General features: G+C 35.1%; 1 protein-coding gene across 2 annotated transcripts in view; it reads right to left on the reverse strand.

Annotated features, from left to right (window-relative positions):
• Positions 1–1,372: 1,372 nt before the first annotated feature.
• Positions 1,373–23,136, reverse strand: part of RANBP2 (RAN binding protein 2) — an 86,664-nt gene continuing 64,900 nt past the window's right edge. The window contains exons 1-10 of one of the 2 annotated variants that reach the window (XM_043998380.1): positions 21,605–21,677; positions 19,126–19,293; positions 18,233–18,325; positions 15,714–15,904; positions 13,891–14,098; positions 11,581–11,685; positions 10,862–11,007; positions 7,616–7,889; positions 7,171–7,505; positions 1,373–3,810 (exon numbers count right to left, since the gene is read on the reverse strand). In XM_043998380.1, coding sequence (XP_043854315.1) covers positions 3,505–3,810; positions 7,171–7,505; positions 7,616–7,889; positions 10,862–11,007; positions 11,581–11,685; positions 13,891–14,098; positions 15,714–15,904; positions 18,233–18,325; positions 19,126–19,293; positions 21,605–21,650 — 1,872 coding nt within the window. In that variant the 5' untranslated portion in view covers positions 21,651–21,677 and the 3' untranslated portion in view covers positions 1,373–3,504. Of the gene's footprint in view, positions 3,811–7,170; positions 7,506–7,615; positions 7,890–10,861; positions 11,008–11,580; positions 11,686–13,890; positions 14,099–15,713; positions 15,905–18,232; positions 18,326–19,125; positions 19,294–21,604; positions 21,678–23,136 lie in introns of those variants that run through there. The other variant, XM_043998379.1, reaches the window with a different exon arrangement.

Below are 23,136 nucleotides of genomic sequence, written 5' to 3' on the forward strand. Positions count from 1 at the left end.
ATGTGTGTTGAAGCTTTCTCTTCCTTCAAAGCCCATTCATCCTTCCATGCAATCCAAGGTAAACAGTGGTCTTCACTCCAAATTTTCTTACAGTACTTTGAATCTCTACCTGTACTCCCATCACCCCCTACCTTATATTGTTACTTAACTGTACACCACCTGTTGTATTCCCCTCAAAAGAATGCAAGCTTCTCAAGAGCAGATTATTTCATTTTTCATCTTTGTCACTGAGACATTACCTTGTACATAATAGGCAATTCATACATTTTTAATTCCCAAGTTATGTGATGTGACTAAAGTCTAGGTTTCTTGACTCCTTGCTTTTCCACTTCACCACATTGCCACATCATATCTCTTTCTGAAAATTTCTGTTTTAGCATAGACACTTAATATAATGAATTTTGATGACAAGCCACAGCTCAGTTAAGGCTGTTACAAATCTACTCCATAAACCTATTTACTGTGAATTCCACTCATCAACTTTGTCACTTCTCAAGTCTGTTCTGCAACAAGTCTACAACAATTGTAGACAACAATTCTAATGTAACGTAAAACCACAGGAGGGCTGTGGTCAGACTTTATGTGACAGTCACTCTAAGTCTTCACTCTAAATGTGCCATTTGACTTTTTATTCTTATCTCAGGTTCTAAGCTAATCAAAGGGTATGTTCTGATGGCTTTTTCTAAGCTTGGGCTACTTAGTATTTCAGTCTCACAAATCTCTTGCATAAAACAGACCAGGTAGTCTAGATTTCTCTTGGCTTGGAGACTCTGGATGGAAAATCCGTAGATTATGGGCTTAGAACAAAGGGGTATCTAGTTCAACTTCCTCATTTTATTGATAAGGAAACTGAGGGCCCAGAAAAATGCAGGTAAGTAGAACTGGGGTTAAAATTCAGTCTTTGGGGGCAGCTAGGTGGCGCAGTGGATAAAGCACTGGGCCTGGATTCAGAAGAAACTGAGTTCAAATCCAGCCTGAGACACTTGACACTTACTAGCTGTGTGACCCTGGGCAATTCACTTAACCCTCATTGCCCCACCAAAAAACAAAACAAAAACAACAAAACAAGAAAGATCAACTTCCCTAGACCTGAGATTTGGGATCCCAAAAAACTGTAACATAAATTCTCAAATCAGGAAAATTACTTTTAACACTTGCCAATTTCTAAAATATGAGGCACATTTAACATTTGTTCAGCTGAACTTTAGACATTACCTGAGCACAAGCCATCTAAATTATCCATTACCTTCTTTAAAAAATTAACTGTTTCATAAATCACCTAAATTGTTCTAAAGGCCATAATTTCATTCAATATAAAATCAGTTTAAAAAATTTGCTTAGAAGATCATTTATAAATAAGTGTACAAAATGGTGAGTTTCTATTCCATTTAAAAGGTTTTAATGAGAGGACAATATAAAAATGATCACTGTTACAAAGAAATTCAATATAATGCTGTGTTTTTATGTACAGTTCATTTTTAAGTTGGAGCAATCTTAAAACTCCTACCAAAAATTTGTGACAAATAGCCTTTGGTACAATGTCTCAAGTCAATCTTATTTTAGAACAAGTATAGGGAGAATCAGAATGGGAAAGGAACTTAATGCTACAGATAACCATTCTTTATTTTAAAAAAATCACTATCAAAATATAACATGACATCATTTATTAGTCAAGATTAAAAGTTCCCTCAAGCTTTATTATGCATGGCTTTTAAAGGTTTTTAAAATTTCACAAAGAAGCCAATTCAAAGAATGTTCCTTACTACCTTTAAATTTAGTGACAGTTGATACTTCAGAATTTATTCTAGGATTGTCACAAAGGCTATCAATCATTTTTAAAAACCACTTCTCTATACCACATCACGAACTACTAATTAAAAGAAAGAAGGCATGTTAGAGAGCATTTCATGTATTAGTAAAACCACCATTACCTTTATTTTTGTAATCAATTTGGAGAATGTAAATTAGTTTTGAATTAATAAATTCTTGGTTGAGCAATTCTTATTAATGATGATATTCCATCATCACAAAGGCATAAATCCTAGTCTACTGCCGTAAAACCCTTCCCCAGAAATTTCTGCTTGAAAGGTGACTATGCAGGGCACCTAATTTCTAACTCCCCAGAAAATGGGACTTGTTTCATTTCTTTACTGTTCCCTTCTTTACAGTGAAAACTCAAATGGATAACTAACCTGGGATGTTGATTTTAAAAAAAGGAGGGTAAATCATATATACTCAACATTGGCATACACTAGTCTTACAGCCCTCATTAAAAAAAACAACACCTGTTTTCATAATAAGGAAGCAGGGGGATGATATTCTCCCAGATCTTAGGGAGATGTAGAATTGCTTCAATCTCCCAGGACATCCTTTCTGTTTTACTTACTATCTGTACCTTTAGTATTTCCATACATTTTCAATTTGCATCTGACTTAGAGGGGAAATGTTGCTTACATTCCTAAAATTCCATAGCCAACTAGTTTTCTCACCCTTTAACTGCCCTCCCTAATTTTGACAGTGTTAGAATAAAGGAACATCTAGCTATACAAGAATTCTAAAAGTTATTGTTGATGTTACTTTTATTTTACAAAATTCATCAAGAACAGATAGTGAAGTAACACAGTATTAAGTAACCAGAAGCAATGAACATGGTACAAAGCTATTTTTTAAATGTGCAATATATCTCAACTGCAAGGAAAACAAATCCAAGTTCTATTGAAAGAACCAGGCTATAGATTCTGAGGTAGTAGAGACTGATGAAAGGAAAGTAAAGCCCAACATTTACAAAACACTAAGGAACTAGCCAAATGATCTATTTAAAATGTAAGGAAAAAATTCCTGCCTTTTGTAATAACACAGAAAGCTACAAATGATTGGGAGAGGGAAGGCATTCCATTAAAAACTGACTCAAGACTACACATGGAGGTGAAGATCTTGGGACCTCAGAAGAGCACTTTGGGTAAGCCACTGCTCTCTTCATAGCTCCACCCAATTATAAATGGGTCTCCATGCATTTTTTGTGTCCCCCTCAAAAAAAGGCACACCAGTAGGTAAGATATCATAGCAAGTATATTTAAAATCTAAAAAAGATCCAAGTTGTGGTCCCTTTATTTAAAAGGTCAGGTACATCAATGCAGGAAGTAAAATACCTTAAAATCAATTTAACAGAATCAAATTGCATGTCATATTCCTTCAACAACCTAAGAAGGGCTATTGCTTTAACAATACTTATTTCATGTTAATTTTTAATACATATCTCTGTCAGGAGTACATAAACACAAGTACACCTGAAATAGACCAGTGTTTAAACTTTTATTTCACACCATGCAATGTCAATTTTAACACATTAAAAAAATGACAACAGCTATAAGCTGCAATTTTACATTTATACATTGGAAACGTCCATTTTCAAAAGCTGAACATAATCACCATATTGTTGAGAACAGCTAAGCCTCAATTTAACTGTTTACAAAGATAAAAGTTTGCTATGAAAAAGCAGTGATTTTATATTTGTCCACACTCTGTGATCATAATTCTTTTGCTCACCAACCCTTTAGGAGAACCAAATGATTCAATCTTTTTCACAGTATCCATGCCATCTTTAACAAATCCAAATACTACATGCTTAAAGTCCAAATGTTCTGCTTTCTTCAGAAGGATAAAAAACTGGGAATTATTGGTGTCCCTGCCACGATTAGCCATTGACAATAAACCAGGACTAGTATGTTTTACTGTAAAATTTTCATCTTCAAATGAGTTCCCATAAATGGACCGTCCTCCTGTTCCATCGTGTTTGGTGATATCACCTCCCTAAAAAAAGATTATGATGAAAATAAATTATAAACAAGTTGATCTCAACCAAATCTAAAATTTAATTTCCTCTATAATAAACAGAAAATATTAATTTCATTAGAAAACTAGGACAATCCATTTTTGAACAAAAGCCTCAAGGGATTAACAATATTACATTAACCCATAAACAGGAATTAAAACCTTTATTATCTTAAAGGTAGAGTTCATTTAGAAAAGAAACATCAAAGAAGTTTTCCACAAAAGAAATCTCAGATGCTATCTAATCCAACCCTTCATTTTTATAGATGAGGAAACTACGGAGAAAGGATGTTAAGAGGCTGTCACAAAGGCAGTGTTATAGCTAGTATTTGGGCCCAGGTGCACTGACTTCAGTCAGTGCCCTTTCCACTGTACCATGAGGCTATAGAAAAAGCTAATTGCAGAAAAGATTAAAAGAGCATAGATTTATAGATAAAAGTGAATCTACATGTCATCCCCTTCATTTTACAGATCAACAAAATGATGCTCAGAAGTTTTCATTAAGTTTCCCAGGATCACCCAAAATTTTAACTGAGCTCCTGATTCCCTATCTAGTATGCCTTGTGCTATGCCCAACTGATATTCCTAATGACATGATGAAAACCGTATTTTAGGAAGATCTTCTGGTAGCAAGGTACAGGACAGATAATGATACAGGAGGAAAATAAAAGGGGGAAGAGACAAACTAGAAGGTTGTTGCAACAGTTTAGTCATCAAATAACAAGGGCCTGGAACTTGGAGTGAAACAGCAGGAGTAATGAGATGAATGTTTCTGATTCATATAATAAAATGACAATAGACCCAAATTAACACACATTTAATACTATGGGCTCCTTTAAGCAAAATCACAATGAAATTTATATAGAAAAAAATGTGCACAAGACAGTCAAAAAGCACCATCAATAGAAGGCATTAATGAGGATGGTCTTGTATCAATTGCTCATTGATAGGCTGAGCTAATATAATAAAAATGACAATCCTACCTAAATTAATTTACTTATTCAGTGCCATACCAATCAGACTACCTAAAAATTATTTTATAGAACTAGAAAACACAACAAAAATAATCTGAAAGAACAAAAGGTGAAGAGTATCAAGGGAACTAATGAAAAAAAAAATGCACAGAAAGGTGGGCTAGCCATACCAAATCTGAAACTATACTATAAAATGGCAGTCAACAAAATTATTTGGTACTGGCTAAGAAAGAGAGTGGTGGATCAATGGAATAGGTTAGGCACAGGAGACACAACAGTAAATAACCATAGTAATCTACTATTTGATAAACCCAAAGACTCCAGCTTCTGGGGTAGGAACTCAGTATTTGACAAAAACTGTTGGGAAAACTGGAAGATAGTATGGCAGAAACTAGGTATAGACCAACATCTTACACCATATGCCAAAATAAGGTCAAAATGGGTACATGATTTAGACATAAAGGGTGATATCGTAGGTAAATGAGGAGAGAAAGGAATAGTTTACTTCTCAGATCTATGACGAGAACAATTTATGATCAAACAAAAGATAGAGAATATTATGAAATGCAAAATTGATGATTTTGATTACATTAAATTAAAAAGTTTTTATACAAACAGAAGGAATGCATCCAAAATTAGAAGGGATGCAGAAAGCAGGGAAACAATTTTTACAACCAGTGCTTCTGATAAAGGCCTTATTTCTAAAATATATAGGGAACTAAATCAAATTTATAAGAATGCAAGTCATTCCCCAAATGAGAAATGGTCAAAGGATATGAACAGGCAGTTTTCTGATGAAGAAATCAAAGCTATCTATTGCCATATGAAAAAAATGCTCTAAATCACTACTGATTAGAGAAATGCAAATTAAAACAATTCTGAGGGGGCAGCTAGGTGGCGCAGTGAATAAAACACCAGCCCTAGATTCAGGAGGACCTGAGTTCAAATCTGGCTTCAGACACTAACCCTCACTGCCCCGCCCAAAAAAACAAAAAACCAAAAAGAAAAACAACTCTGAGGTACCACCTGACATCTATCAGATTGGCTAATATGACAAAAAAGGAAAATAATAAATGTTGGAGAAACTGGAAAAATTGGAACAGTAATACATTGTTGGTGGAGCTGTGAACTGATCTACCCATTCTGGAGAGCAATTTGGAACTATGCCCAAAGGGCTTTGAGACTGTGCATACCCTTTGACCCAGTAATACCAGTACTAGATCTGTATCCCAAATAGATAGAAAAAGGAAAAAGAACCCACACGTACAAAAATATTTATAGCAGCTCTCTTTGTGGTGGCAAAGAATTGGAAATTGAGGGAACACCAATCAATTGGGGAATGGTTGAACTAGTTGTGGTATATGAATGTAATGGAATACTTTTGTGCTGTAAGAATTGATGAACAGGCAGACTTCAGAAAAACCTGGAAAGACTTAAGTGGACTGATACTGAGTGAAGTGAGCAGAACCAGGAGAACATTGTACACAGTAACAGCAAAATTGTGTGATGATCAACTGTGATAAGCTTGGCTCTTCTCAGCAGTACAATGATTCAAGATGATTCCAAAGAACTCATGATAGAAAATGTTCTCCATATCCAGAAAAAAGAACTGTGGATTCTGAATGCAGATTGAACCATACTGTTTCTACTTTTTGGCTGTTTTTTTCTTTTTTGAGGTTTTTCCCTTATTTTCTGATTCTTCTTTCAAAATATGACCAATGCAGAAATATGTTTAATGTGATTGTATATCTATAACCTATATCAGACTGCTTTCTATCTTGGGGAGGGAGGAGGGAAGGAGAACAATTTGGAACTAAAAATCTTATGAAAACAAATGCTGAAAACTATCTTTACATGTAACTGGGAAATAATAAAATACCTTTACGATAAAAAGCCTTAAACTTAATAGATTAATAGAATAAGAATAGATACACCAAGGGGCAGCTAGGTGGTACAGTGGATAAAGCACCAGCCTTGGATTCAAGAGGACCCGAGTTCAAATCCAGCCTCAGACACTTGACACTTACTAGCTGTGTGACCCTGGGTGAGTCACTTAAACCTCCCCCCCTGGCAAAGAAAAGATACACTAAATTTACAACCAAATGTCTACAAAAAATTTGGTGAACTAAAGAAAAATGTGTGAAAGGATTCATTATTCAACAAATGTATTTGGGAAAATCAGTTGGCAACCTGGTAGAAAAGGAATTTAGACTTAGACCTTATACTTTACCAACCTACAAGAACATGGAATGTTACTTATCTCAATTGTGGGAGAAAGATAATATTTTTGTGGACAATTTCTACCAACAAAACAATTTAGTTTACAACATTTGTTCTCTAAAATAGAGTCTTGGCTCATACTTACATGACAAACAAAATCTGGAATTACACGGTGAAAAATTGAGTTCCTGTAACCAAAGCCCCTTTCTCCTGTGCAGAGTGCCCTGAAGTTCTCAGCAGTTTGAGGCACAATATTTGAGAATAGTTCCATAGTGATACGTCCCAGAGGTTCATCATCAGCAAATATTTCAAAAAATACCACGGGATTTGACTCATGTGACAACTCTGCTACAAGTGATACTTGTCCCTTCTGCAGTTTTGATAAATTTTCCTGACATTCTTCAAATCTCTTCTTAAAAGAATCAGATATTTCTTTAGTTTTAAATTTGACTGCAAGCTGTTCAACTTTTGCTTCTCCATCTATAAGCAAAAAAAAAAAAAAAAGACAATGGTACTGAACCTCATGAACAGTTTCTATGTTATATAATAAGACTTTAACTCAGAAAAGTACTAAGAATACTGAAAATTACCTGCATAATCTGTAGCAGTCCAAACTAAAGCATTATTTGAAACATTTAAGGGTTTTAATTCCATTGCTTTGGTAATAACATGATTTGCACAAACTTTAAAGACTTGGTCTCTTCTCATAAGGATTCGATAATAGTTCTTCATTGTATGGTAAAGGATCTTTATCTCTCCAACTCCCCTTTCTTTCCATTGAACAATATCTCTGTCCCACCTGTAAAGTTTGGCTCTTTCTTTAAACAAAATTTCTTCATCTTCTTCTCCAGATTTCACTTCCACCTAAAACAAACAAATGGAAAGGGCATTGTTCTACAATAGTGTCACTGAAGCCAGATTGACTGCTGGATTGAGTCCCAGCTCAAATATTACTAGTGACATGTCCTTTAAACTGCCTGAACCACAATCTTGTCATCAATGTAACACGAATTACCTGTCAGAGAAGACTCTGGTTTGAACAAGGTTAATGATATGTAAGGTATCATGTGCCTAGTAACTATCATATCCTACTATACTTGTTGATCTTAGCTTCAATTATGAGTACTACTGTGTAAGGGCCTAAAATTTTAGATATGATGTCTAAAATCTAATGAGTGGTCGCCTTAAATTAGAAGTTTTAGCAAGAGTTTAGACTTTTAAGTATTTATTAAAGTGCATCAGAAGTTACTGGAGAGGTAAAAAGCAAACTTCATCTAACTAAGAGAGCCCAGCATCTGTCCTCCCGCCAAGCTGCAGTCCCAAAATGAAAGGTCTCACTCTTCCCAGAAGCCTCCTGTGAAACTGGAAACAGGGCCGCCCACACATACACACACACACACACACACACACACACATACACACACACACACACACACACACACACACACACACACACACACACACAGAGCTCCAAGCTAATTGGTTGGTAGCTCTGGTTAACAGGACCCATGGGTGGCAAACATCACTTCTTGATGCCAATCTGACCTTCAAAACCCCAGAAAAGGTCACTTCTAGACGCTAACGTTACATGGTTTCTTTTCAGGACAGAGCTCACAATGTCCTTCCCATTCTCACAACTACAAACCAAGTGGTTGAGTACCACAAATTTCAAGTGACCATTCTTTAAGATCTGTTTTAAGCTCTATGTGTATTTGCGGGGGGGGGGGGGGGGGGGGGGGGGGGGGAGAGAAGGAAATGGTATTTTTCATAACAGTATTTTAGTAGTACCTTTTAGTGTTAGCAGTATACTTCATTTGGCCAGGCCACTAACAGAAAGTACAGATTCTCTTTCCACCTTTTGCTTATTTTTTCTCTTGGAAATGAAATGCTTTTCATTTCAAGAATCTATATGCACTACTGCTTTGGGTATAAAAAAGCACTTTTAAAATGTATCCATTCTTGATGTGGAAAATCAGCATGGCTGAAGTTGACCAAAATCTCAATTTGTTGACAAAGTAAGATTTTCTTATGGCTTAGAGAATAGAAACTTTATACATTTTCTTGAGTTTTGAAATGATCAAATAGCTGTCTTGTGAATAAGGCAATAAATAATTGTAATCGTTAATAATATAACAAGTTGTGGCCTAGGATGTTACTCAGAAAATGATTGGTCCTTCTTAAGTATTATCCTAGCCATGGGGTAGCTAGGTGGCGCAGTGGATAGAGCATCGGCCCTGGAGTCAGGGGGACCTGAGTTCAAATCCAGCTTCAGATACTTAACACTTACTAGCTGTGTGACCCTGGGCAAGTCACTTAACCCCAATTGCCTCACCAAAAAAAAAAAATAATTTTAAATTAAAAAAAAAAAAGTATTATCCTAGCCATTCCATTTCACATATAATAGCTATTAAGCATATCTGCAGGCAAACATTTGGCATAGGGGATCATTTGGACTTCTTAAATCATAAACAAAATCATTTCTGAAAAAAAAATTAATATTCTTATTTGTATTTTCTTGTTGAATCAAGTAAATACAAAATTAACCAATTCTTCCAAAGTTTTACATTCTGAAATGATATGAATCGATTTTCAGCAAATAAAAAGTGATATTAGAGAAGTGATATTAGTTTGATTTATTTTGAGACAAAATCTGCTAAGAAAATAGAAAAGAATGCTACAGTAAGGCAATGCTTCTAGATTTAAATTCTGACTCTGTCTCATAAGGAATCACAGAATCTTAAGAGTTGGAAAAACACTCAAAGATCATAGACACCAACAACTTGTACTTGCAACCTGACAGAGTCACCCAGCTAGTCTGAAGGCCTCCAACGAAGTGGGAGACCCACTATCTCTCCTGCCAGAGACTACTCTGGAAGAGCTTATAATCAATTGCTAGGCAGCCTTTTCTCTTTACACTGAATTGAAGTCTACCTATAGCTAACTTTTATCCATTGCTCTTAAGTCTGAAACAAAGTTTATCCCTTTTCCACTTCAGGACCAAATACTTGAAAAAGATCATACTTTCTCCCCCTCTCCAAGCTGTGTTCCTTGGTATAGTTAGGAATTTTTGTGATAGAGTAGAAGGTAAGATACTTTTATATTAGGAGGCTAATAGTGGCAAAAGATTAAAAGCTGTACAAGTAGAGGACTACAGCCGAGAAAGGATAAAGTCCTAACCAGCATGTGGGCAGCAATATCTTGATAAAAACAAGCATCTTTCCCTACATATGCCAGGAAGTGAAAAAGAAAAGAAAGGGAAGTGAAAGAGGAAAGAAAAAAAGGAGGAAAACACCCTACTTCTAATTCTTAGGCTTTAAAAAAAAACCAAACACACATAAGAATTTAACAGTATTTCATCTAAACGTAATTTTTAGTAACTTCTGTATTTACAATGTGTTGATGTCTTAGTACTTTATAAAGATTAAGCTAAAAAATATCATTCCTTCCCTTATCACTAGATCCTTCAAAACCAAAGGATAAACAGTCTGAAAAACTGCCTATATAATGGATGGTATGAGCATAAGCCTGGGATATGGTCTTTGTTAAAAAAATATTAAAATGTCAACATCAGATAAGTATAAAAGGTGGCTGTTTTGAAGGTGCAAAATTAATAGGCATTTTAAAAACTAAATGAATGTCATGCAGATATTCATCAACGTAGGGTTTACAGAAGACAAGTAACTTAATAGCTCTAATCATCAACTTCCTCATGTTGTTATTACCTACCTCAAGTTATGAGGATCAAATGAGAAAAAAAAATGTAAAGGGCTTTGGAAAGTTTAAAGCACTACAAAAAATACATGGCATTATAGGCTGACATCTTGTTAATCAATTACCTCTGGTAAAGATACAATTGGTTCAAAATGTATATCTTCATTATGTACAACTTCTTCATCACTACCTTCTTCATCTTCTCCACCTTTACTGACTACTTGCTTTCCAAACACAGTTGCTCCAGTATTTGCCCATTGGAAATTTTTATCTAAGAAAAATTTTTCAAGATATTCACATATTCATTACTGTAAGTCATACATTCTGAATTTTTTGCCAAATGACATTTATATGGAAATTAAATCCTTTCATAAAGTATTTAATGTCTAATATATGGCATTCCTTGTCAACATATTTCCCAGACTACTTCTATTTAAAATTCTTATTACTGAAAACAACTCTGAATTAAAGATCTATAAACTGAGGGTAGGGCCTACATAGAATATTGTTGAACCCATATCCTTCAATTCTCCATGATAAGAAATGAGGACACTGCATGGTTAACATCATATAACCTTTCCTTTACTACTAGAAAATTAATGCTGATACTAAAGCAATATATATGCAAACATGTCATCCCTCTCCAAAACAAAGGCAAAGGCAAGATCAATAAAACAGTAACTGGAAAGAAAACAGCTACTAGTTTAAAAGTGTTACAGTTAATTATAACACTTTATGATCATTAATTGTAATTCAAGATTTCTGACATTTCAAAGGCTCAACAGCAAATCCAAAACACATCCAATATATGAAATTAGTTGCCTTGAGTCTAATGTTACCTTACCTTTTGAACCAAAAGCAAAATCCCCAGAATTACCAGAAGCCAAATCCGCAAATGACAATCCCGTACTAGTACCAAATCCAAATGATATTGTTCTGCTTTCTACTTCTAAATCAAAAATAAAATTAAAAAGAGTTATGACATTGTAACTTCTTTATCCAAGACAGGTAGATGGAAAAGTCCGTCAATTTCCAACTTCTAAGAGCTATACAGCATTAACTGGACAATATATGTTCTTATGAGAGTCACAATAAATAATTAGGTACATATATACATATAGCAGTACTCTTCTCAGAACTCTACAGAGCTGATAAAAAACATGGTTTCATTTTTTTTTCCTCTCTCTCCCCCTCACCCCTACCTCCTCTGCTTGCCAATTTCAAGAACAAGTAGATTAGTTTAAATGGAAAATAAAGAGTGGATGATGAAAATTAATGTAAAGTAAGCATAGAAAGGCAGACCAATTCCAGATTTGAAGGCCTTGAATAAGCTAAAGGTTCTTGGGCAAGAAAGTGACTTGACAATTGGATGCAAAGAGTCCAATTAGAATGTTAATGAAATAGACTAGGTAAGCAAGGGTAGGAGGTAGTAGGGTGGTAGCCCTCTGAAGGGAGAGAAATAAAAGGATTCAAGAGATGTTGCAGAGGTAGAATAGTCGAGACATTTCAAATTAATGAATTTGTGGAGGGAGGTGGAGAGGTAATGGGAAGGCTAAAGATAACTTAAAGTTTGAGAACCAGAGTGACCAGGAGGATAGTGGTACCCTCAACAGAAACAAGGAAATTTGGAGAAGTGAGAAGACATAATGAGGTGTTTTTTTGTTTTTGTTTTTGGACAGATTGAGCTTAAAATACCTATGGAACACTTGGTTGGAAATATCTGATAGGCAGTTGATGACGTGGGATTGGAAGTCACAGAAGATTAGGTCTGAGAATCAACATATAGACATACTCTTTCAATCCATGAGAGTTGAGGAAATTACCAAGAGAGAAGAGGGACTTAGGGATAGAACCCATTCAAGAAGGTGGAAGATGAATGATAAGCCAGGAAAAGAAAATGAGAAATAATAGCCAGAAATAACCAGAAAAGAAATGGGGTGTCAAGAAAGAAGGCACAGTGACTGTCAAATGTTATAGAAATGTCAAAAAGGGGGCAGCTAGGTGGCGCAGTGGATAGAGCACCAGCCCTGGATTCAGGAGGACCTGAGTTCAAATATGGCCTCAGACACTTGACACTTACTAGCTGAGTGACCCTGGGCAAGTCACTTAACCCCCATTGCCCCGCTAAAAAACAAAAAACAAACAAAAAAGTTATCTGAGTGATAAGGCTGGAAGTCAGACCACAAGAAGTTGAGGAGTGGGAGAAAATAAGAGGTAACAATTATAGATAGTTAAAGGAAATGCAGTTGTGATATCAGAAGATGAAATGGAGAAGAAAAGATGGATGAAGGGGGAGTTATTATAATTGTCTTCAAGTATTTGAAGGGCTGTCATATGTTAAACTTAACCTCAGAAGACAGAACTGGGGGCAGCTAGGTGGCGCAGTATATAGAGCACCGGCCCTGGACTCAGGAGGACCTGAGTTCAAATTCAGCCTCAGACACTTAACACTTACTAGCTGTGTGACCTTAGGCAAGTCACTTAATCCCAATTGTCTCACCAAAAAAAAAAAAAAGAAGACAGAACTGAAAGAAATGGGAAGAAACCCCAGACAGGCAGTATTAGTCCAGAAAAACTTTCTTAACTGGAGTGAATAGACTATGGGCTGCCATGCCCTCCCTGACTGAAGGTCTTCAAACACAACTTGCCAAATATGGTGTAAATGAGATTATTATTGAGCTACGAGTTAGACTAAATGGACATTGTGGTCACTTTGCAACTCAAATTCTGTGATCTCAAAGGATAGCTCACAGGATCATAGGTTTAAAGGTGAAAGGGTCCTCAGAGTTATCTGGTCCAACCCTTTCATTCTGCAGATGAAAAAACTACCCAAGGTTAAGTGATATTAAGCACTGGAAGGGATAATCTGAACCCAGGACTTTTGACTCAAGTTGGTACTCTCTACCATCTCCCCTTGAAAGAGTTTTCTTTTGTAATCTAATGAGGTTACCAAAGTAAGCTCAGTACTAAATTTAGTAAATCATATTTCTGGTTACTGTTACTTTAAAACTTTACACAATTTACATTTTAGAACAATTTTATAAATTATTAGGAAAAAATATAACTTCTCAAATGTACAAATATAATGGACAGTTACTCAAACATTTTCCTAAAAACCTATCCATCCACAGGTAAAAGTTAGCAGAATTTTTACCTTGGCTTGTGGAATCTGCCTCATTTTCTTTCTTATTAGATAAGTCTACAGGTTTGTCATTAGCCCCAGATGAACTGTGTGCTGCATCAGAAGATTCAGTAGTAGAATCAGGTTCTTCAGATTTACATGTGAATGAAGTCAGAACTTTAGTCCCTCTAGTATTTGCTGTATCAGTTGAGCTTGTAACCTCATCATCATCATGTGATTTCTAAAAACAAAATATACAAATTAATTCACAATACAAATGTTTAGCTTCAAATAAAACTAAGAAATGTGTGGCTAACCAAGCTCAGCTTAGAGACTAACATTTCTGGTACCATCTCTTATTCTTTTCAATCCTTTTGTCCTAGAGTAAAAATTCTTAAAAGAAATCTACTAATGTTTCAGTCAATACCTTCTTTAGAATAAAAATGCTAACTTATTTAAGAATGAAGACCAGGAACCCAGCAATAGGTTTAAGAAACCTTATGGAGAGGGGCAGCTGGGTGGCGCAGTGGATAGAGCACCGGCCCTGGAGTCAGGAGGACCTGAGTTCAAATCTGGCCTCAGACACTTGACACTTACTAGCTTTGTGATCCTGGGCAAGTCACTTAATCCCAACTGCCTCACCAAAAAACAAAACAAAAAACAAAAAAAAAGAAAGCTTATAGGGAGTTGCTAGTCACTCCTAAGGCATATTCATGAGAAGGCAAAGAAAAGAAAAGCAAAGAAAGAAAAGGAAGGAAGGAAGGGAGGGAGGGAGGAGAGAGAGAGAAAGAAAAAAGAGAAACAAAGAAAGAAGTATGGCAGAAAAGGGGAAAAGAATCAAGGAGGAGGAAAATGAAAGGGTACATATGTTGGGGGTAATTAGGTTGTTATATGTGTGATGAAATAATGGGATTTAGCAGATACTCAAAGACCTACCTGGAGATTAATCAAGACTGATTGAATCAAGTGAGAGTGATTGACTGCTGATTAAGCCTACTTCAAGTTAATTGGATTGTATCAAGTTAATTGGATTGTGATCACACCTGGCTATCCCTTAAGAAGGTATAATTCTCAGAAACTAGACTATGAACTCAACTTGAGAACACCTTCAAAGACAATGGATTTGGATGACGCCAACCAATCACCTTGAAGCAGGGTGTAAGGACCGCCTCTGTTCCAGATGTATAAAAAAGCTTCCACAAACAGCTTGGAGAGGATTGCTGATTAAAACAGGCTGGAAAAGGGTGTTCCTGATTAAAGCAGGCTCGTGGAGGAGGACTTCAGGAAGAACCCAACCAGGCTGGAACTCTAGGCTAGGTAGGACTTCTTTTTCATAACCTTCTGAACTCTTTGTAAATATCTGTATGCTCTAATAAATGTTTAATGCCCAAAGACTGGTACTGAAGCCTTTTAAATTTTGGTGACCACAATTAAGATTAAGTAAGGTGACCACAGATAACTGTGATGTTTAAAATCTTAATTGTATTAATCCCATTATTTCATCACATTCCCCCCTTTGTTTCTTCTAGGAACAGGTGTTCCTAGATGAAACAGTAAAAAAAAATAATTATTTCTTTGTAAGTCTTTTCTCAGTTCTCTTGTCTTCTTGGAGTGGTAAGATGTCATCAGGAGGAAGCTGGATTCTGGTCTGGAAAGCTGGATTCTTCTTCTTTAACTAAATTGCTGGATTTTTTACTAAACCTTAGCATAGCGTTGTCAATGATCAAATTTAGTACATTCCATTACATACATATAAAATGAGACATCAGGTAAAAGTCAGTTTAGTTTTCCTTAATGCTAAATGTACCAGATGTCAATACATAAGAAAAGATATAAAGAAATGAAGAAATTCTTACTTTTGCTTCCTTGATTTTTTGAACCTCTGAGTTAAAGTCCTCTACATGGTTACTATCCTCATCGGTATCACTGCAAACACCACAGAAAAAAGTAGGAGGAAGTTTTAGTGTTTCTGCTTTTGCTTTTTCTTCAGATGTTGGTTTCTTTTCCCAGACAATCATACATTCTTTATCATGGTCTGGAACAACTTCTGAAAGAACATAACCAAAAAAGCAACGTAAATTCATTAACAAGGAGAAGGAAGAGGTTTAAGGACAAAGTACCTGAATATGGTAATATCAAAATGCATTCCATGAACCAACCAATCTGCCCCCAAAATAGAGGTTGTAGTGATTTTTTAAATGTCCCAGAAGAGACAGTCATTTAATGTAGTAAAATCAAATCTTGCCTCTCCTTCCCTACTGATATTTCTCTCTACATTTTTTGTTCCCCTTGCTCCCCCTCTATCCTTTCTCTCTCTATCAAAATCATCCTTCTCCATCAATTCTAAAAAATTCCTCTCTTTTCACCCTGTGATAAAAAGAAAAAGGAAATGCAATGGAATACTATTGTGCTGTAAGAAACGATGAGCAGGAGGAGTTCAGAGAAACCTGGAGGGTCTTGCATGGGCTGATGAGTGAGATGAGCAGAACCAGAAGAACATTGTACACAGTATCATCAACATTGAGTGTTGATCTACTGTGATGGACTATATTCTTCTCACCAATGCAATGGTACAGAAGAGTTCCAGGGAACTCATGATAGAAGAGGATCTCCAAATCCAGGGAAAAAAAAAAAAGAACTGTGGAGTATAGATGCTGAATGAACCATACCATTTCTTTTGTTTTTGGTGCTGTTGTTTTTCTATTTTGAGGTTTTTCGTCATTGCTCTGATTTTTCTCTTATAACATAACTAATGCAGAAATATGTTTAATGTTATTATGTGTGTGTGCATATATATATATAAAAAAATAAAACCTATATCAGAATATATATATATAAAAAACCTATATCAGATTACCTGCTGTCTAGGGGAGGGGGGAGGGAGGGGGAGGGAGGAAGAAAAATCTGAAATTGGAAAGCTTGTATAAACAAAAGTTGAGAACTATCTTTACATGTAATGGGGAAAAAAAATAAAATACTTTATTTTTAAAAATAAGAAAAAAAAAAGAAAAAGGAAAAGAGGGAGATTATGATTGTACATGGCAATGTTCTCTTTTCAACATATCACAATAAAAAAGCATATTTAATTACTTTAAATTATGGAAATTGTTTTAGCTGTACCTAAAATAAGTAAACTTGCTATGGAATTACTGATAAAATTCTAACTTAAAGAATGTTTAGGGGCAGCTAGGTGGCACAGTGGATAGAGCACCAGCCCTGGAGTCAGGAGTACCTGAGTTCAAATCTGGCCTCAGACACTTAACACTTACTAGCTATGTGACCTTGGGCAAGTAACTTAACCCCAATTGCCTCACTTAAAAAAAGAAGTCAAAGAATGTTTAGCCTAAAGTAAGTTATATGTTAGCTTAACACCTGAGAAAATATAGTTCAGCAGTTCCATTACACAATAGAAATACAAGATAAATAGGAGGGGAAAAAAAGTGGGGAAAATGAATTTAAGAGTATGAGATTCCATTATTGTGCTATAAGAAATGACAAGCAGGAAAAAAAAAAAGAAAAAAAAGAAATGACAAGTAGGATGACTTCAGAAAGGCCTGGAAAGAGATATTAAATGATGTATAATGAAGTGAGCAGAACCAAGAGAATATTGTGCAGAGACAGCAATATTGTTTGATGAAGAACTGTGAATGACTTGACTATTCTTAACAACACAATGATCCAAGACAATCCCAAAGGACTATTGATAAAACATCCAAAAAAAGAACTAACATTGATAGAACTAACTGAAGTATGCTATTTTTCACTTTCATTTTTTTCTTTTAATCAAGTTTTCTTGTACAGAATGACTAATATGCTAATATTTCACACAATTGTACATGTATAACCCATATATATCTAAGGGAAAGAGGGATAAAAATTGGAACCCAAAACTATAAATAGAAATGTTTATTACCAAAAAAAAAAAAAGAGAGAGTATAAGATTCTTAGGCTCAGAATGACTTTCCAGAGTTCCAGGGAAAAATCATGAATTGGAAATGCAAAAGTAAACAGAAAACTGAGTATGAATCCCAGAATCCATAAAAGTTGCTAGTCCCCAGTATAATGGTATAATTATTTTAATTCCAATCCCACAAAAAATTTTCCCTCCAGCATAATAGCAGGTTGTTCCCCCTTCTCCTAGGAACATATATCTTATTTTACAATGACAGACATAAGAAAAAGATCATTTCTATTTACCATTCATAGTCAACTTCATTAAAATTCACTTACTTTTCAAAACAATAGTGATTTGTAGAATTTAAAGTCATAAATCTCTATGGAAGTTTATATATACATTTTTGGTTGGTGGGTACTAAGAGGTTTATGAATCTACAGGATGTTTAAGTACTATAACCATTATTCTATATTAGTTTACCTGTTACAAATTCTTGAGATCCTTTATATTCATCTGGGTCATCTGGATATAGTTTTCCATTAAGTTTCTTGACAGCTGATTCAAAATCTTCATCTTAAAAATATGATTGGGAGTGGTCAGACAGATGATTAAATAATGAAAATTAAATATTGGGAATATGTGGAAATTTGTGATGATGGAAGGTAAATGAAAAACCACTGAATTCAAGTAAAATAAATAGAAGCCAGTGGCTAATGTGGCCTAACAGACATAATGCTAGACTTGAGGGATGAAAAAGACTGTTCAAAGGGCAGCTAGGTGGCACAAGTGGATAGAGCACCAGCCCTGGATTCGGGGAACCTGGGTTCAGGTCCAGCCTCAGATGCTTGACACTTGCTGGCTGTGTGACCCTGGGCAGTAGCTTGACTCTCATTGCCGCGCAAAAAAAAACCCCCAAAACCAAAACCAAAAACACAGAAGAAGAAAAAAAAGGACTGTTCAAATCCTACCTATGACATTTACTAGCTGTGTGAATAGTCATAATTTAACGTAAGGATTAAACAACTCCCTAACAAAATCACAGCAGGCACAAATATATCTGCACATTACAGAAAGGTTTCATGCTTTAATCTAAGCTATATGGACCCTAAGATTTCTTACCACTCCAAAATTCTGATTCTAAGATTGTTCTAATTCTACAAAACAAACTAAATATAGGATTTCCTGAAAGTCTTAGTGCAATTTTAAGCTTCAATAGCTTAATTAGCTTAACACTACAGTTAGACTTTTGAGAAATCTTATATAAACTCTGGAAACACTAGTCAAGTATCTTAAATATTCATATTAATACCTTAATGTTCATTATACTTCTACAATACTAGAAGACAAGAGTGTGGAATAAGATGGGGCCTTACCATCATCTTCTTCCTCACTAATGTAATCTGGTCTGTTCTTATAGCAGAAAAAAGTTGGAGGAAGTTTAAGACTGACAGCAAGAGCTTTTTGTTCAGGAGTAGGAATTAGTTCATATACAATAAGTACATCATCTGTGGAAAGTTCTTCTGGTTCCTTCTTTACCTCAGCTATAAGAAAAGCAAAATTACAAAGTCTAAGTTTCAAATAATATATCGCTACTCAAACCTAAAAACAACTACAGAATAATTTCTACGATAAGGTTACAAAATACATTACATTTTAATGCAAAAAACTCATGAAACAATCATTTGATTTTTTAAATCATCCTGTCTTAAGTGCCTTTATAGTTTTAAAGAATCATTTTTACTAATTTAGGTAAAATAACACATACATTATAATTCAATTCCTAAAACTTTATAAAATGTAAATTCTTAGAAAAGAACCTTTTACATGCTAATAATAACTAGGTAAGGAGCCATGCACGTGCAACTGAAGAAATATCTTAAGTTAGGAAATATAATAGACAATTAGTTAATACAGTCTAAATAAAAAAGTCAAACTTGATTTTCACCTGTAAGGAAATCTCAGAAATTCCCTTAAAATCATATGTGGTATTAGTTTAAAAGTTTCTCATATGCCAAATTAAGGCTTTACTTAATTTACACACACACATACCCTAATATTAAAGAATATCACCCCCAAAAATGTTCACCTGAGCTTCAATACTTCACCTTTAGGCAAAGCCCCTATGGCTAAAAATCATGTAAAAACTTAAAATTCTTGATCCTGAAATGACTGCCTGCTTACAGGACAGGTGAATGACCTAGAAAGACCTGGTCAAAGTTTTTGGCTAAAGAGGCCAGTGACAATATTAAAACTAAATTCATCCGTGATAGTGATCATTCTTCAGTTAATTTTAAGTGAAATAAATTCTCTCCCTTCTCCCCTTTGCTTTATAGCTAACATCCTCTCATCACCACATTTAGGAATACTCATAACTTTTATGTTGGAGGAATATAAGGGAAAAGGGGATACAAATAGTACAGCGATAATTAAAGTAGAAATGAAGTCAAGGAACCCTAGATTCTGATCCCAGCTTTGTTATTGTTAAGGGCTAAAATTCTAGCTAAACTGTCTAAACTATTTAATGAGTGGTAGCCAATAAATTATAAGCCTTAGCAAGAGTTAGACTTTTAAGCATTTATTAAGGAGAATAAAAATTTGATAAAGAGAAAGGCCTAGATTCCTATCTATTAAAGGGAGAGCACATTTCTAGCTCTGCTCTCCACCAGAGTCCCAAGGAAAGAACGCGAGACCGAGCGCCAGTCTCTTCCTTCCTCCTCCCACTAGTCCGCGTCACTTCCTGCCGCCAAAGAAAAGACTCCTGGTCTTGCCCTCAAAGACCTTCGCTTCATGGGCAGAACTCTTCTACAGTAAGTATCCAGCAGGTGGCGTTATTCCAATCGTTACATTATCTTTGCAAATCATTTCATTTTTCTAGGACTCAAAAATTTCCTCATTTGTAAGATGAAGACTTGTTTTAAAATTTAATTCAATCTAATCAAAAGGATCTAAATTCCTTCCAAATTAAATGTCCTGAATTATATGCCCAAGGCTGATTTCTGCTGTCCCTTTTCAGTTTATAATATAATTCTATTTCTTTTCAACAGAAAAGGACCTAGGATTTTAAAAAAATTTAAACTACCTATACCCAGTAAAGGTTAATAATACATGTATATTCAAAAAAAAATACTATATAGGGGCAGCTAGGTGGCACAGTGGATAGAGCACCAGCCCTGGAGTCAGGAGTACCTGAGTTCAAATCCTTCCTCAGACACTTGACACTTACTAGCAAGTTACTTAACCCCAACTGCCTTACTTAAAAAAACAAACAAAACAAACAAAAAACAAATACTATATAAAGTTGGAGCCTAAAGAAATCCAGTAAATATTTAGGTATGTGGAGATACATGAGATCAATGTACAATACCCTACAGAAATCTGTTTTATCAACAATATAATGGAAAAATGTATTACAGGCAGTCACTTTTTACTTGCAACACTTGAAGATTGCTTCCTAAAATTGACAAGTTTCAGTTAACAATGGAATACATTATTTCCTGATTGTATACTTCCTACTTTCCAGCTCTGTCAATGGAACAAATGAACAGGGCACTGAGAAATGAAGGCAGTCGGTAGGGAGTATCAGAATGGGTGCAGTAGTGAAATGCAACATAGCAAAAAGTAGTGAATGGTTATAAATAACTGCCCTCAACACAGAATAAGGCAATGAGAAGAAAACTATGTGCAAGCATTACAGTGTGTTAAATTACTATCAAAAGACATCTTCACTTAATCCAGCATTCTTTAACATGCATGTTGTAAATTGTTAAATACTTAATTTCATGAAGCAAAACTACTTTGTCAAAGACTGCCAACTGCTAAGAAAACTCATCTCACACTGAGTGCACTTTATACCTTTGCTCTCAGGCTGTGAGGAGGGGGTACTTGTCCAAAAAGCCATTGGATTAGATTTAAAAAGGCTAAAATTAAATCCTAGAAAATAAACAATGTTAAGGATTTGGGTGTTTAGAGGGACAAAATAAAACTTGATTTTATTTTCCTTTTCTCTCTTAAAAACACACCCTCCCCTCTTCACACAGTCCCCACAAGAAAACACAAGAAAAATCACTGAAGTTCATAGGACAATCCAGTATTACTTCATTATGCCAGTCCCCATACTGACTTAGAAATTAAACAGATCACATATCAGTTCCCACTGAAACACAATTAAGTATTTTAACCACATCCCTGGGGGGAAAAAAAACCCCATCACACCCAGTTAAAACAAATTACCTGTATTTTTTCAGCTATACTTCAAAACACTCCTGTAGTTAACTATTAACTACTATGATTAAAAGTTAAAGAGGTCGGGGCAGCTAGGTGGCGCAGTGGATAGAGCACCGGCCCTGGAGTCAGGAGGACCTGAGTTCAAAGCCAGCCTCAGACACTTAACACTTACTAGCTGTGTGACCCTGGGCAAGTCACTTAACCCCAATTGCCTCACTAAAAAAAAAAAAAAAAAAGTTAAAGAGGTCAATATTGGTAAGCAGCCACATTTACCTCACAGTAGGCTTTTTAAAAAGTTTCTGCCAGACTTCCATACTCTGCATTGTGCCATAGATAAATCATTAAACCAGAATAACCATATTTTCTAGTTAGTGAATTCTACAAATCAGTTAAGCAACAGTAAGTGCAACTATTTGAACATTCTCTAGTTATCGTATATCAGTAAGAACATTGTCAGGACCTGATTCTGACACTACCTGTGTTACCTTGGCAAGTCATTTAACCCCTGTGGGCCTCAGTTTCCTCATCTGTACAAAGAGGAGGTAGGACTAGATGGCTTATGAGGTGCCTTCCAGTTCTAGAGCTATGATCTTATATAAAATCAACTGTGTGCTTGGAGGACTATCTAAAAAGAAAGTTAATGTTAATTGCTAAAATATTACACATAGAACAGGAACTTTGTTGCAAATAAATATTGTCTGGTTTGTTTAAAGTAAATCAGTAACCTGAATACCATTAATTTAAAATAGCTTTTATCCTTCCTAACGTACAATGCATAATTCATTTTTAAACACAAAAACCAAATTCTGCAGAAATTTACTACCAAGTTCTTAAAGTATACGAAGAGAATACTTAACAAAGTAATCTTAACCTGATATAAACAGTACACAAAGCCATAAACATTTATACGTGATCTACTTTCAAAATATTTTTACCACGTCTTTAACAAAATATTGTACTAAAAACAAAATTTCAGTACCTATTAACCTTTAATGAAACATATATGTATACAAACATAAAAGTGAACTGGCCATTTAACCTACTTTTGCAAAGGAGGTGTGGGAAAATTTAAAAATGCAAAGGAAAAAAGAATGTTGTTTTGAAGCTGAGGTGAACTTTTAAAAAAATATTTTCATAAATGTATTTCGATGTAATTGGTT

Source organism: Dromiciops gliroides, chromosome 3 (genome assembly GCF_019393635.1).
Source record: "Dromiciops gliroides isolate mDroGli1 chromosome 3, mDroGli1.pri, whole genome shotgun sequence".
In the NCBI taxonomy this organism is placed as follows: Eukaryota; Metazoa; Chordata; class Mammalia; order Microbiotheria; family Microbiotheriidae; genus Dromiciops; species Dromiciops gliroides.